The sequence below is a fragment of the Gymnoscopelus microlampas genome (assembly GCF_963454915.1).
Source record: "Gymnoscopelus microlampas genome assembly, chromosome: 10".
Classification (NCBI taxonomy): Eukaryota; Metazoa; Chordata; class Actinopteri; order Myctophiformes; family Myctophidae; genus Gymnoscopelus; species Gymnoscopelus microlampas.
The window spans coordinates 3669284-3682018 of NC_139947.1; the positions used below are offsets into that span (position 1 = coordinate 3669284).

Consider the following 12735-nt stretch of genomic DNA (forward strand, 5'->3'; position numbering starts at 1 on the left):
GTGGAAGCACGACGCAGTGTAAACAACAGAGCCTGTTAAACTTGCGGTGTGCACAGTTGTGATATTATGTCCTGGGAAGACGAGAGACGTTACATACTTGTAGACAGCGGTGTTCTCGCCACATATCAATACGCCTCAGCTGTCCCAACGCACCGCAGATTGTTTTAACAGGTCGTTCGTGTCAAACGTCCTCTATTTTCATTGAAATGTCTGAATGTTTTTGTTCCCATTGATCCTAGAAGCACCAATCTCCATTTTTAACTCCACTTTTATCTCCATTGAACACTCATATGATTAGCTTAATGTGTTTGTTTTCTCACTCTGTCAACATACAGTATAAGTGTATACAGGGTATCTGCACATTTCTAAAGTTACAATTTTGATACCAAATTGGCAAAATGTTCAAATATTACGTAAGAAAGAGGCAAACACTGTGAAAATAGCCGATCTACAAGGCAAGCTCACAATCAGTTTGTGAACCACTGATATTATAGCAAACATACGTGTTTTTAAAAAGAACTGCAAGCTTGTAGTTCGACTATTTTCACAATATTGATCTGTGGAACAGAGTCAAACTAATTGTAATACCTAAAATGTCAAGTGCTTGTCAGGGTGGGGGGTCCCCAGTTCAAATATGATTATTTTTGGGGGTCGCGGCCTGAAAAGGTTTGGGAACCCTTGCACTAGCAGGATAATCTTGCCCGCTAATTGCTCCCGAACTAAGTTGGGGTTACGGAGTCCAAGCCCCTCCGATTATGGTGAGGGGTGTCTTTATACCCCAGCATCCACTGTAATATGGAATGTGTACTGCACCAGTGTGTTGTCTGTGAAGTGGCCACTGGCCAAGCTTACAGTACGTTTCAACGACTAAGCTTTTTTCTTTTTTAACCCATTAAGACCTGAGGCCGCTTCTAAACATTTTCTAAATCCTAACAGTTTTTTGGAAAAAGAATATTTAAAAAAAATGTTCACGATTTTTCAAAAATAGCAGATCTACAAGCTCATAGCGCGGCACTCGGTGCCGCGCTATGAGCTTGTATATCTGCTATTTTTGTATAGCCAAAGACATCTAAAGTGACACAGATGCGTTCCAGGTATCAATGGGTTAAATTGCAAGAAGACTTCGATCAAAGAGCTTCAATTATTCATTCTGTATGATTTATCATCGCTGTATGGAGCTCTGTGGAGTTTCTGCAGCAAATCAATCTTCCATAGTAAAAGTTCAAATGGAAATGTCGGGGCCCGTGCTTTTCATAATGCTTTTTAATATTACACATGTATATCTCTGCCTCGGCTCTGGCTGTCAGGATTATCCCAGTGCAAATGCACAGAGAGAGAGAGAGAGAGAGAGAGACACACACACACACACACACACACACACACACACACACACACACACACACACACACACACACACACACACACAATATTCTGCTCCCAGCCAAGCTCATGTATGCGAAGACTTGCTGTCATGATTTTTATTGTGTGGGTGGGTGGGTAACTATGCACACGCACACACATGCATGTGTGTGTGTGTGTGTGTGTGTGTGTGTGTGTGTGTGTGTGTGTGTGTGTGTGTGTGTGTGTGTGTGTGTGTGTGTGTGTGTGTGTGTGTGTGTGTGTGTGTGTGTGTGTGTGTGTGTGTGTGTGTGTGTGTGTGTGTGTGTGTTGTGTGGGTATGCACACACGCACACACATGCCCGTGTGTGTGTGTGTGTGTGTGTGTTTGGGTATGCACACACATGTGTGTGTGTGTGTGTGTGTGTGTGTGTGTGTGTGTGTGTGTGTGTGTGTGTGTTTGGGTATGCACACACATGCGTGTGTGTGTGTGCGTGGGGGGGAGGGGGGGGGGCAGCCCAGGAATCTGGTGGTCTCATCATGTTGACAGATTGCTCGACAAGGCGGGACACTGCACTTTTTTTTCATGAATACCCTGTAAAAAAAATCATGAATAAACGTAACCTCAAGCTGTAGTGTAGATAGAAGATAAAAGCAGAACAGAGCATGGATTAGCTGGTACAGCAAGGAGAGGACTGTATCTTTTGTTTCTGTAGAATGTTCATGAATTGCCTTTAATTTGAATGAATTTGTTTAGTTTTTTCATCAACATGTGAATTGAATAAGATATATATTATTTTTATGTCAAGAACCCCCAGTGGTATATGCGTTAGGCCAAGGACCCCCCTTTTTGATTGAATTTCCCCAATCTACATTATAAAACTCCTAACTCTTGAGAGTGTACAGGGGTCCATTTGGTTCCATTTGTACACTCTCAGAGTTACAGACCCGTAACTCCTCGGGGACCCATTTTTCACAGAACGATCGCCTATTATTATGACATGCACCAGAACTGGCAACGCACGCTAGGATTCAATGTGGTTATGATTTAAAGGGAAAGTTCACCCAAAAAAAGTCCAAACCCCATGGAGGCTTAAATTCAACCGGTAGGCAGAGGTTCCGGGAAGGAGACACAAAGAAGAATCTTTGTGTCTCCTACCGGAACCGCTGCCGATCATCATATTATTGGATTAGTAATGCGACAAAAACCAAAATCCATGAATTCAAGTCTCCATGGGCTGACTAATCGATAGGAAAAAAAGTCATTTTGAGGGTGAACTATCCCTTTAAACTTTGAAGTTACAAGATTAGATAATCATAAGAAAAAGATAAGATAATAAAATAAGAATATCAAATATAGCCTACACAAGATGTGTACTCAAAATAACAATACAATTAACCCATTAAGACCTGGAACGCATCTGTGTCACTTAAGATTTCTTTGGCTATTCAAAAATAGCAGATATACAAGCTCATAGCGCGGCACTCGGTGCCGCGCTATGAGCTTGTATATCTGCTATTTTTGAACAATCTTGATTTTTTTTTTTTTTTTTTTTTTAATCCACACGGCACTCTGCTTTATTAGTTTTGCTGGAGTGGAGTGAGTGTCCTCTGCTTAGTGAAGACTCTCTTCAACAAGGAGCCAGATTATTATTATCTTTTGTTCAAGGTTTTTCTTTATTGGTATTTTCCAATTCACATACAGGTCAATAAGACAAAAGCGTACAAAAACAGTGCATGTTATGCCCCCCCCCAAGCCCCCAACGTTTCTTCTTTTAAAAGAGCCACAACCCTGATATCTTGCTGTACCATTAACACACAAAACAAAACATCACAAACAAATAAGACGCATTTGCAATGAAAGTTGAAAAAAAATGGATAGGATAAAAACAAGTCAAATAAGTTAGGTATACACAGTAGAATATATGTCACAAGTAAGACGCGCGAACGCTGGAAGCGAACGCAGCTCGAAAATAACAATAAGAAGAATAAAAAAGAATGAGCAATTACTTGCCATCCGGCCTGAAATATGCACAAATGACATGGAATTCTTAGATATCCCAATAGATGAACTCGTGTAGATGCTTGTAGATGTGTTATTTTTGACTGTCGCTGCTATATTTTTCTCAGAGGAGTGTAATTAGTCACCCAGGGGCACAGGCGAATTTCAGCCACACTGTAGTGCATGCAGCCAATGAGAGCGTGACTCACATGGGGGCAGCCAATGAGAGCGTGAGTGACATGGGGGCGCGGCTGCACACATACTGCACACAGACAGACAGACAACGACACAAGCCGAGCCGAGTTTCATAATAGGCTCCACTTGGGCGGAGGCGCGGCGTCCTTCCGCGTTCGCAATAAAATGAAATTAAAAATAGCCCAAAAGAATAGTATATATATATTTTTTACATGGACTATTTTTAAAAATATTTAGAAGATTTTTGAAACCGCACAACGGTCCAGGGCTCCATGGCATAAAACATTGTCAGATGGGGGTTAGGGACAAATACATTAATTTGGGGCGTTCATGACATGAAGATATTTGAGAACCGCTGGTTTTAAATTATAAAAGCAAGCCCAAATGAGCAACTACACTTTAGAAACAAGCCCCAAAAAGTGTCTATTCTAGTACCACCTCCTTTTCTCCCCTCTACACCACACCTCTTCACTGAATGGTGCCCGAGAACAGGGACTCTATAGGGGTTTCAAGGGTTTTTTAAGTGTGTATAGTATGATCATGCACGTCGCTTTGCCAAAAAAAAAAGTACAGATCTACAAGCTTGTCGATCTGGTCTTTTTTGGCAGATCTGCAAGTTTGTAAGATATGTACCTCTTTTGGCAAAGTGACACTCTGAGCAGAATATCAATGAAGCGTTTCTCTGTTCCCATTCTGTGTCTTCTTCTCTTCACACACCGTGGAGAGAGACACACACACACACACACACACACACACACACACACACACACACACACACACACACACACACACACACACAGCCTGCGTTTCAACACCCCGAGAGATTTGACTTGCATGAGGTCTTAGCCTACGCATCTCTCCATTTAAAGGAGCCTTTTCTCTCTCTCTCTCTCTCTGTGTGTGTGTGTGTGTGTGTGTGTGTGTGTGTGTGTGTTACTTTACTTGTGAGGAACACAATGTCCCCACAAGTATAGTAGAATATGATAAATAGACATTGTGAGAACCATTCGCCTGGTTCCTCACAAGAAAAATGCTTGTTTTATGGTTGAAATTCGATTTTTTTTAGATACGTTTACAATTAAAATAAAAAAGATTCTGGTTGGGGTTAACCCATTAAGACCGGGAACGCATCTGTGTAAAAATAATATCATTAATTTGGCTATTCAAAAATAGCAGATCTACAAGCTCATAGCTATGAGCTTGTAGATCTGCATTTATTTATTTTTAATCGGTAACATTTTTTGTTTGAATATATTTATTTGAGTTGCAAATGTTTGCTTTTTCATGATTTATCAAAAATAGCAGATCTACAAGCTCATAGCGCGACACAGCGTGCCGCGCTATGAGCTTGTAGATCTGCTATTTTTGAATAGCCAAAGCAATCTAAAAAATGAAGTTTAGGATTAGACATTTAAAGGTTAGGTTTAGGGATCAGAGATAGAGTAGAGTTATGCCTGATGATTTATACTCAATTGTGCGCTTCTGTCTCGCACCCAAAAAAAAAGGCCGATTTTCAAGCTATGACGCGCTGTGAGCTTGTAGATCTGTTATTATTAGGCTTACGGTTAAAACTGACCCATTTTTCTTTTTTTGCAATGGCATTCATGAACACTGTCATAAAATGTTTATGTCCTCACAAGTATAGTGGTGCAAACGTGTGTGTGTGTGTGTGTGTGCACGTGTGTGTGTTTTTAAAGCTCATGCTAATGCGGGGTGGTCTCGGTCCTGGGATCAGACTAACTATGACAATGCCGGGTGGGGGGGGCGGGCGGGGGAGGGGGGGCATGGTGTGGCCCCCCATAGCAAACAGCTCAGCACAGTGGGGTCCGCAGAAAGAAAGACACACACACACAGAGGTGTCATCTCGTCTGCTGCTCCACTTAACTCTCAAAAAACATTTACGTATGTTCGCGTTCGGTTCGATTCCCACGCCGCCGCGCCCGCCGCCGCCGATCCGATGGCCTCCTCTTCGCTGAAACCAGCTTTTGTGAGTATTAACCGCCGATGTCGTGCCCCCCCCCCCCAAAAACAGCAGATCTACAAGCTTGCGTGTTTTGTTTGCGAGTCAACGACGCTCAGCTGTAGTGTAAATCTGCCGTTGCTGTCCTGTCCACCACGCCCCCAAGTGGAATCTTATTTTCTGTTGTGTCAGAAATAAGCCGAACAGGAAAGAGTTTGTAGTTTTTTTTAGCACTTAATATTAGTTATGATAATGAATTGCCTTTATATGTTGCTGTTTTTTTTATGTGTGATTTAAACCCATTCAATCCAGGCGCACATCTCTGTCAGATCTACAAGCTCATAGCGCGGCACCGAGTGCTGCGCTTTGAGCTTGTAGATCTGCTATTTTTGAAAAATCGTGAAAATCTGTGCAAATCTTTGAATATATATAGATTTTTAAAGCGAACATTTGTAACTCAAATCTTTGTCTCTGGGGGGGGGGGGGGCTGTAACAACCTATTTTACAAATGTTCGCTTTGTTTCTAATAATACATTTATAATATTTGCACAAATTTTCATGGTTCAAAAGAATAGCAGATCTACCAGCTCATAGCGCGGCAGCTCATAGCGCGGCACTCTGTGCCGCGCTATGAGCTTGTAGATCAGCTATTTTTTTGTTAGCCAAAGAAATCTTAAAAATGACAAACCGATGCGTTCCCGTTCTCAATGGATTAAGAGACATTTCTTCTTTACTTTGACGGAACGTAAAGCCTAATAGAACGGTAAAAGTGCAAATCTCTTCCTTTTTGAGTGAGTTCCATGAATGGTCTTAATCCTCTAAGGCATTTTTTTTTTTAAACTCCGCCAGCGGTTTTCCTTCTTCCTGCTGCATTTCTCTAGCTCTCTTTCTCTTTTTTTTTTTGTGTCGTCGTTGATAAGCTGGTCGTTGTTGAATCGGGTTAAACTCCTCCTTTTTATCCTGACTATGGGGGGGTCAGGCTTTTGATGAAGTGCTCATATAGTGTGAGAAAACGTCACGGAGAGAGAGAGGTGTAGGTGTGTTTGTGTGTGTGTGTGTGTCACGGCCCGGGCTGGGCAGCGCGGGAGCTGTGTCCTCTTATATTCCTTCTGACAGGGAGAGTAGGCTATACCAATAGAACCACGGGAGGCTAAAGACATGTCACCCTCCTGCGTGGTGACATTCACACGCATCGAAGTTGTCTTTTAAGTCACAAGAGACGAAAGTTGTGTGTCTCAATAGTAGGTCATCGATTTAAATCGATTCAAACTGGTGACGATCTAAATCCAGTTAATAAAAAATGTATCGCGATTCAAAAAATTGCCAGAATTTTGTGTGGTGTAAAACTTTAGTTAAACTTGGAGAGTGTCGCATTACTTTACCCGAGTCACATCTTCTGATAGTTGTACTTGAATGTTGACATGAAATAATAATCCCGTTTAGTGTTTCATTTGCGCGAGCGTGAAAAAAAATCTAAATACAGCGTGTAGCGACGGCGCTGATCAACACACGTTGAACGGTTAGGATAAAAGACGCCAAAGGATTCGACAGTGATGTCACTGTTATGCAACACGGAAGTAGCACGGACGCAGTTAAGCTGGTTATAAAGACGCCAAGGATTTGTCAGTGATGTCACTGACATGTGCGAAAGAAAATACAGGATCTCTGTAAGAGAATTGATAAAGAGTTTTCAGTCATTTGGTAGAATTGCTACTGTATTGAAAAGAGGATACGAGAAATCACAGTATTGTAAAAAATATATATATAGATATAAAAGAGAAGAAAATATTGGATTTGTGTAAGAGAAATAATTTAAAAAATATATTTTTAATGTATCTGGAAAATAATTGTGTTTTAAAACCATCTTGAAAAATCGTATTGTGAACCTAATATTGTGAGTAAAGTGTTACATGCCTTCTCAATAGCAGAGCGGGGAGACCAAATGCAACCGCCACAGTTGTGTTAGTTATATTGTATGAACATACTCTTCCATACAAATTGGTCAAATACGTTTTATTCGCACCCCCCCCCCAAAAAAAAAGGTTATGGATTGCAGTATTGAGTGGGAATTGGTGTCATAGGGGATTTCTATACAAGGCTACATTCTAAAAAAAACATTCTCAATAATTCACAACTATTCCCTAATGCTGCTGATACGAGTTGAGTTTGCAGAGGTATGGTGCGGAGAGAGAAAAAAGGCTTTAAAAAAATGTATTTGGATTCTGGACATTGAGTGTCTGGGAGGTTTTTCAGTACAGTTTATATATTATATTATATTACTATTAGCAGCATGCATGTGAAGATTTATGACCAATTCCTGAACACGGTTGGCTATTTTAATGTGTCGGTACGTTTAATATGTATTACAATCAATGGCATTGAAGACAGACTTGTCTGAATGTAGTATAGTGAGAGACATGGGCTGTGTGTGTGTGTGTGTGTGTGTGTGTGCGTGTGTGCGTGCGTGTGTGTGTGTGTGTGTGAGAGAGAGAGCTTTGACTCTCTGCTACTCTGCCCTATAATGCGTAAGTGCAGTAATATATGCCAATAATCTAACAAAAAATGACTTAAAAGTGCCTGTAAAGCAGTATTTTTTCTCAGTTTGTCAATCACAGAATAACCAGCCAAATTTGATTGTTTTTTTTTTCTTTTTTAAGCCAAGGTTCGAAAATGAAGCTTCAAAATATAGTTAGTATGATGCTACCGTACATTAACTCATTTAGCTGGGAACCCCCTCAAGGTCCCCTTAGGGTCCCCGGACCCCACTTTGAAAACCACTGTGCGCAATGCCTAGCTTGTATATTGTATGATAATGTGTTATCAGTTACAATACACGGTCTTGTTATTTGCCGCAAGGCTGGAAGGCTTCAAAATAAAGCGTCCTTTTGTACCGAGCCTGTCTTGAGTGGCCAGCCTTGAATGATTTAATGAAGAGACAACATGAAACTCTACAGCCTGTTCTGTTCCTCCATGAGCCTCACAGATAGATGCCAGCCGCATGCTGTTGTCGGGGGAAGAAACCGCTTATCTCCATATTCTGACCCTTTTTATGTTTTTTCGTAAATTAACCCATTAAGACCTGGAACGCATCTGTGTCGCTTTAGATTTCTTTGGCTATTCAAAAATAGCAAATCTACAAGCTCATAGCGCGGCACCGAGTGCCGCGCTATGAGCTTGTAGATCTGCTATTTTTGAAAAATCGTGAAAAAAAAAAAAAGGTCGGCTCAGGTCTTAAAGGGTTAACGCCCTTCTACATCGTACAAGAGTGTCGCACAAAAGTATTGAAAATAGCAGATCTACAAGCACACAACGAGGCGCTGTGTGCTTGTAGATCGTCTATTTTTACAATTTTAAAACGGTTTAAATATTTGAATTTATATATTTTTTTCTTTTGAAAACTTGAGTTAGGATTTAGAAGGTGTTTTTAAAATAGGCCTCAGGTCTACATGTGTTACGTATTATGTCAATGGCATTGAAGGCAGACTTGTCTGAATGTGGTGTAGAGAGAGAGAGAGAGAGAGACATTGGCATAATGCATCGGTACTGGCACCTTCCACCAGGGCATAGTGTTCTCTGGTTGGCCTCCATGTTGGTGCCAGCTTGCCTCCTGTGTGCCCACTCTGTCTGGGTGTTGTCTCTCTGTGTGCCAGCAGCCCTTCATTTCACCCTGTGAGCAGTGTGTCTGCTCTGCCAAAGCTGCACCAGTTGGCTGTGTCGGGGAGCGTGATCTTTGTCGCTAGTGTGCTAGGCTAGCGGTTTGGGTGGGGCCTGTCAGTGGGGGGTGTTGGAACGGTGAGGAATACGGTGGAGGCGCTACACCCTCTCGGTGGGCGCTCCTCACTGGCTACATCATCCCGTTCGGGGCTCCTCACTGGCTGCATCCTCCCTGTGGGGGCTCCTCAAGGGCTATGTCCTCCCGGTGGGGGCTCCTCACTGGCCGCATCCTCCCGGTGGGGGCTCCTCAAGGGCTACGTCCTCCCGGTGGAGGCTCCTCACTGACTGCATCCTCCCGGTGAGGGCTCCTCACTGGCTGCATCCCCCCGGTGGGAGCTCCTCACTGGCTACATCACCCTGGTTGGGGCTCCTCACTGGCTACGTTCTTCCTGTGGGGGCTCCTCACTGGCTATGTCCTCCCGGTGGGGCTCCTCACTAGCTGCATCCTCCCGGTAGGGGCTCCTCACTGGCTGTGTTCTTCCTGTGGGGGCTCCTCACTGGCTACGTGCTCTCGGTGGGGGCTCCTCCTGGCAAGTGAGCCAGTAGCGTACAACAGTGACCAGACTACGCACAGAAACATGTGGGGAATTGGCATAACGGCTAAATCGGGAGGAAGAAATGGGAAAATAATTGGAAAAAAAATCTCCATGCTAATGTTGGATCAGCCCTCCTGCTGGACTTGATGAATGGACTCTGGTATCTTTTCATCTCTCCAGGAGCTTCTCCTCAGTCTCTCTAACTCCTCAGCTGTTGACCTACCACCTCCCCGTGAACTTTGACCCGGGTGCATTGTGTGTGGATGGGAACAGAGCGAGCGGCTCTCACAATGGAGTCTCTCTACTCCAGAGCTCTCTTTACTAGATGAACTCTCTCTTCAGCTCCTCCAGTACGAAGCCCAGCAGAAGTCTGAGTGCATCCATGTCCTCCCAGTAGTGTTGATGTTGACCGCAAAGTTTTCTTTTGAATAAAATTACATTTAGTTTTAGTCATATTTTAGTCATCTAAAATGTTAGTCTAGTTTTAGTGGACTAAATATCATAAGATTATAGTCGACAAAATATACAGTTGATTTAGTCGAATAAAGTGCGGCGCCTTGATGGCGTCGTAATGGCTGATTTTACACTTGGTTGCATGCTGAAAATAGCCGATCTACAAGATCACAACGCGTCGTGAGCTTGTAGATCTGCTATTTTCAGAGCGCAACACCCGAGCCCAAACAAACATAAAATGACTTGTCTTTTAGTTCTACTGGATCTCTTCTCCACTTGTCCCTTTGTTGACGAAATTGTCAATATATTTAGATTAGTTTTAGTCATCGTAGCTTAGTTTTTATTTCATTTTTATTTCGTTTTTGTCAGTAAATAAAGGTAGTCGACGAACATTTTCGTCATCATTTTACCTCCACCTTGAGAACCACTGTGCTTAATGCCTAATTTAGAAGTCAATTGTGTAATAATGTGTTATCAGTTACAATACAAGGTTTTGTTATTTGCCGCAGGCTGGAAGGCTTTGAAATAAAGCGTCCCTTTATACTGAGCCTGTCTGAGTGACTTGACCAGCCTGGATGTATGATTCAACACATTAAGACCTGAGGCACATTCTACAAATGCCTTCTAAATCAGTATACTGTAGTTCTCAAACGTTTTCGTGCCAAGGGCCCCCAAAATGATATGCATTTGGTCGCTTATTTGGTTTTGAGCCATCAGGGACGCCCAAGAGGAGAAGATTTGTGTTAAATGTAAAATGATTCAAAAGTTTTCAAAATGTTTTTTAAAAGATAGAAGATGCACAGTCTCTACAGTCTGCTCTGTTCTTCCATCAGCCTCACAGATAGATGCCAGCAGCATTTATAATCATTACTGAACGACACTGTAATGTCACCACTTCTGTTCTGCCGGGCCACTGTGTCCAAATCACACTACTGGGCCTTGTGTCCTTGGTTCAATAGAGAACTGGGCCCCTTTTATGAAAGTAGAGCAAACTAGCACTGCCTTTTTCCATCATCATTACACTATAGTCATAACCACAGCTCTCTCTGTGTGTGTGTGTGTGTGTGTGTGTGTGTGTGTGTGTGTGTGTGTGTGTGTGTGTGTGTGTGTGTGTGTGTGTGTGTGTGTGTGTGTGTGTGTGTGTGTGTGTGTGTGTGTGTGTGTGTGTGTGTGTGTGTGTGTGTGTGTGTGTGTGTGTGTGTGTGTGCGCGCATTGAAATGGTCACAATCTGATGTACATGATGGAGTAAGAATACTGTAAACTTTTCTATTGTCCAGAACCCATACCTCCTTCTCTCTCGCTCTTTCTCATCTCCTTCTGCATTGAAATGGAAATGTAATATGGTGTGAGTCTGGATCTAACTTTTGAAGCTATTTCAGGAGACTGATATCAAATACAGAAGCTTTTTAAATCATTCACTAGGATGTCCAGTACGCCAGCCATTTGTGCCCCAACTGCCTGTCTGTCTGTCTGTCTGTCTGTCTGTCTGTCAATAAAATGTTTTTTTTTGTAGGATGTTACAACTATGGTCGCATTTTTTTGGTTATATTTGTGTTAAATAAATACTTTATTTTATTATGCAAGTTAAACTCTTTGTCCTTGTGACTGTTTGGGACTTGGAGAAAGCGGGAACCATGTTGTGCCTTAGACACCCATAGAATGTACTACATTCACCCCTAGAATAGTCTATACTTCATTCCATAATGCTCTCACTGCAGCAAACTGAATGCGCCTCTGTTTGAGTTTTATCAATGAGTTTCATCAATGAGTTTCATCACTGAGTTGTATCAATGCCACACACTGTGTTAGACGGTAAATAATGGATCTTGGTATAAAACGTTTCAGATGAAAGGACAGTACAGCAGGTACCGTGCAATGAATGCCAGATCGAGTTGCGGATGTAATGTAAATGGAACCCTCTCTCTCAGCAGCAGAGCCTGACGTCTCCCTCCGCCACACCACAGAGACAGAGAAGTAGTTCCTTTGACAGCGTAAGATCAACCGCTCTTCATTTTGGTCGCTCTTCTCCTGGTTCTGGTGTCTTTCTCTGGGGGACGATCTTTATAGATGTAGATCTGGGATTCTTTCAGGCCTTCCGTCGACCTTTTTTTGGAATGATTGTCTACAGGATGACGTTGGTCATCGTTTCTGTTTTTCCTCCTTTAGTAAGACCTAGCTACCTTCGTATTCCTTAAGGCCTGATTTATAGAGTCACGCGGCGGGGTCGCGCACCGAAAATAGCCGACGTTCAAGCTGACGACGCGTCGTCAGCTTGAACATCGTCTATTTTCGTTGTTATAAATCAGCTACGACTTTTCTTGGCAAGTCCCCCTTTACGTCGATGCATGAATCTCCAATCGAAGTTTTCTCTCTGGTAAACGGTGCGTTTATATGTAGTACCTTTATCCAAGGTGTTTTACAATGTGCATTACATTCACACATGCACACACCGATGGCAGCGGAAACCATGCAAGGCACCAACCTGCTCATCGGGGCGCTAACCCCAGGGGAGCAGCCCCGGGATCGAACCGGCCGC

The 12735-nt window shown here is 42.7% G+C and overlaps 1 protein-coding gene across 11 annotated transcripts in view; it reads left to right on the forward strand.

The window, feature by feature from the left end:
• The window catches only part of LOC311054406 (ankyrin repeat and SAM domain-containing protein 1A), a 191247-nt gene that overhangs the window by 123794 nt on the left and 54718 nt on the right, over positions 1-12735 (forward strand). For 6 of the 11 annotated variants that reach the window (XM_084070356.1, XM_084070354.1, XM_084070355.1 and 3 more), the window contains one exon: positions 12128-12190. The exons of 3 other annotated variants lie outside the window; for them this stretch is intronic. In XM_084070356.1, the coding sequence (XP_083926482.1) occupies positions 12128-12190 (63 nt within the window). The remainder of the gene's footprint in view (positions 1-12127; positions 12191-12735) is intronic. 2 more of the 11 variants (XM_084070353.1, XM_084070358.1) reach the window with 1 other exon arrangement.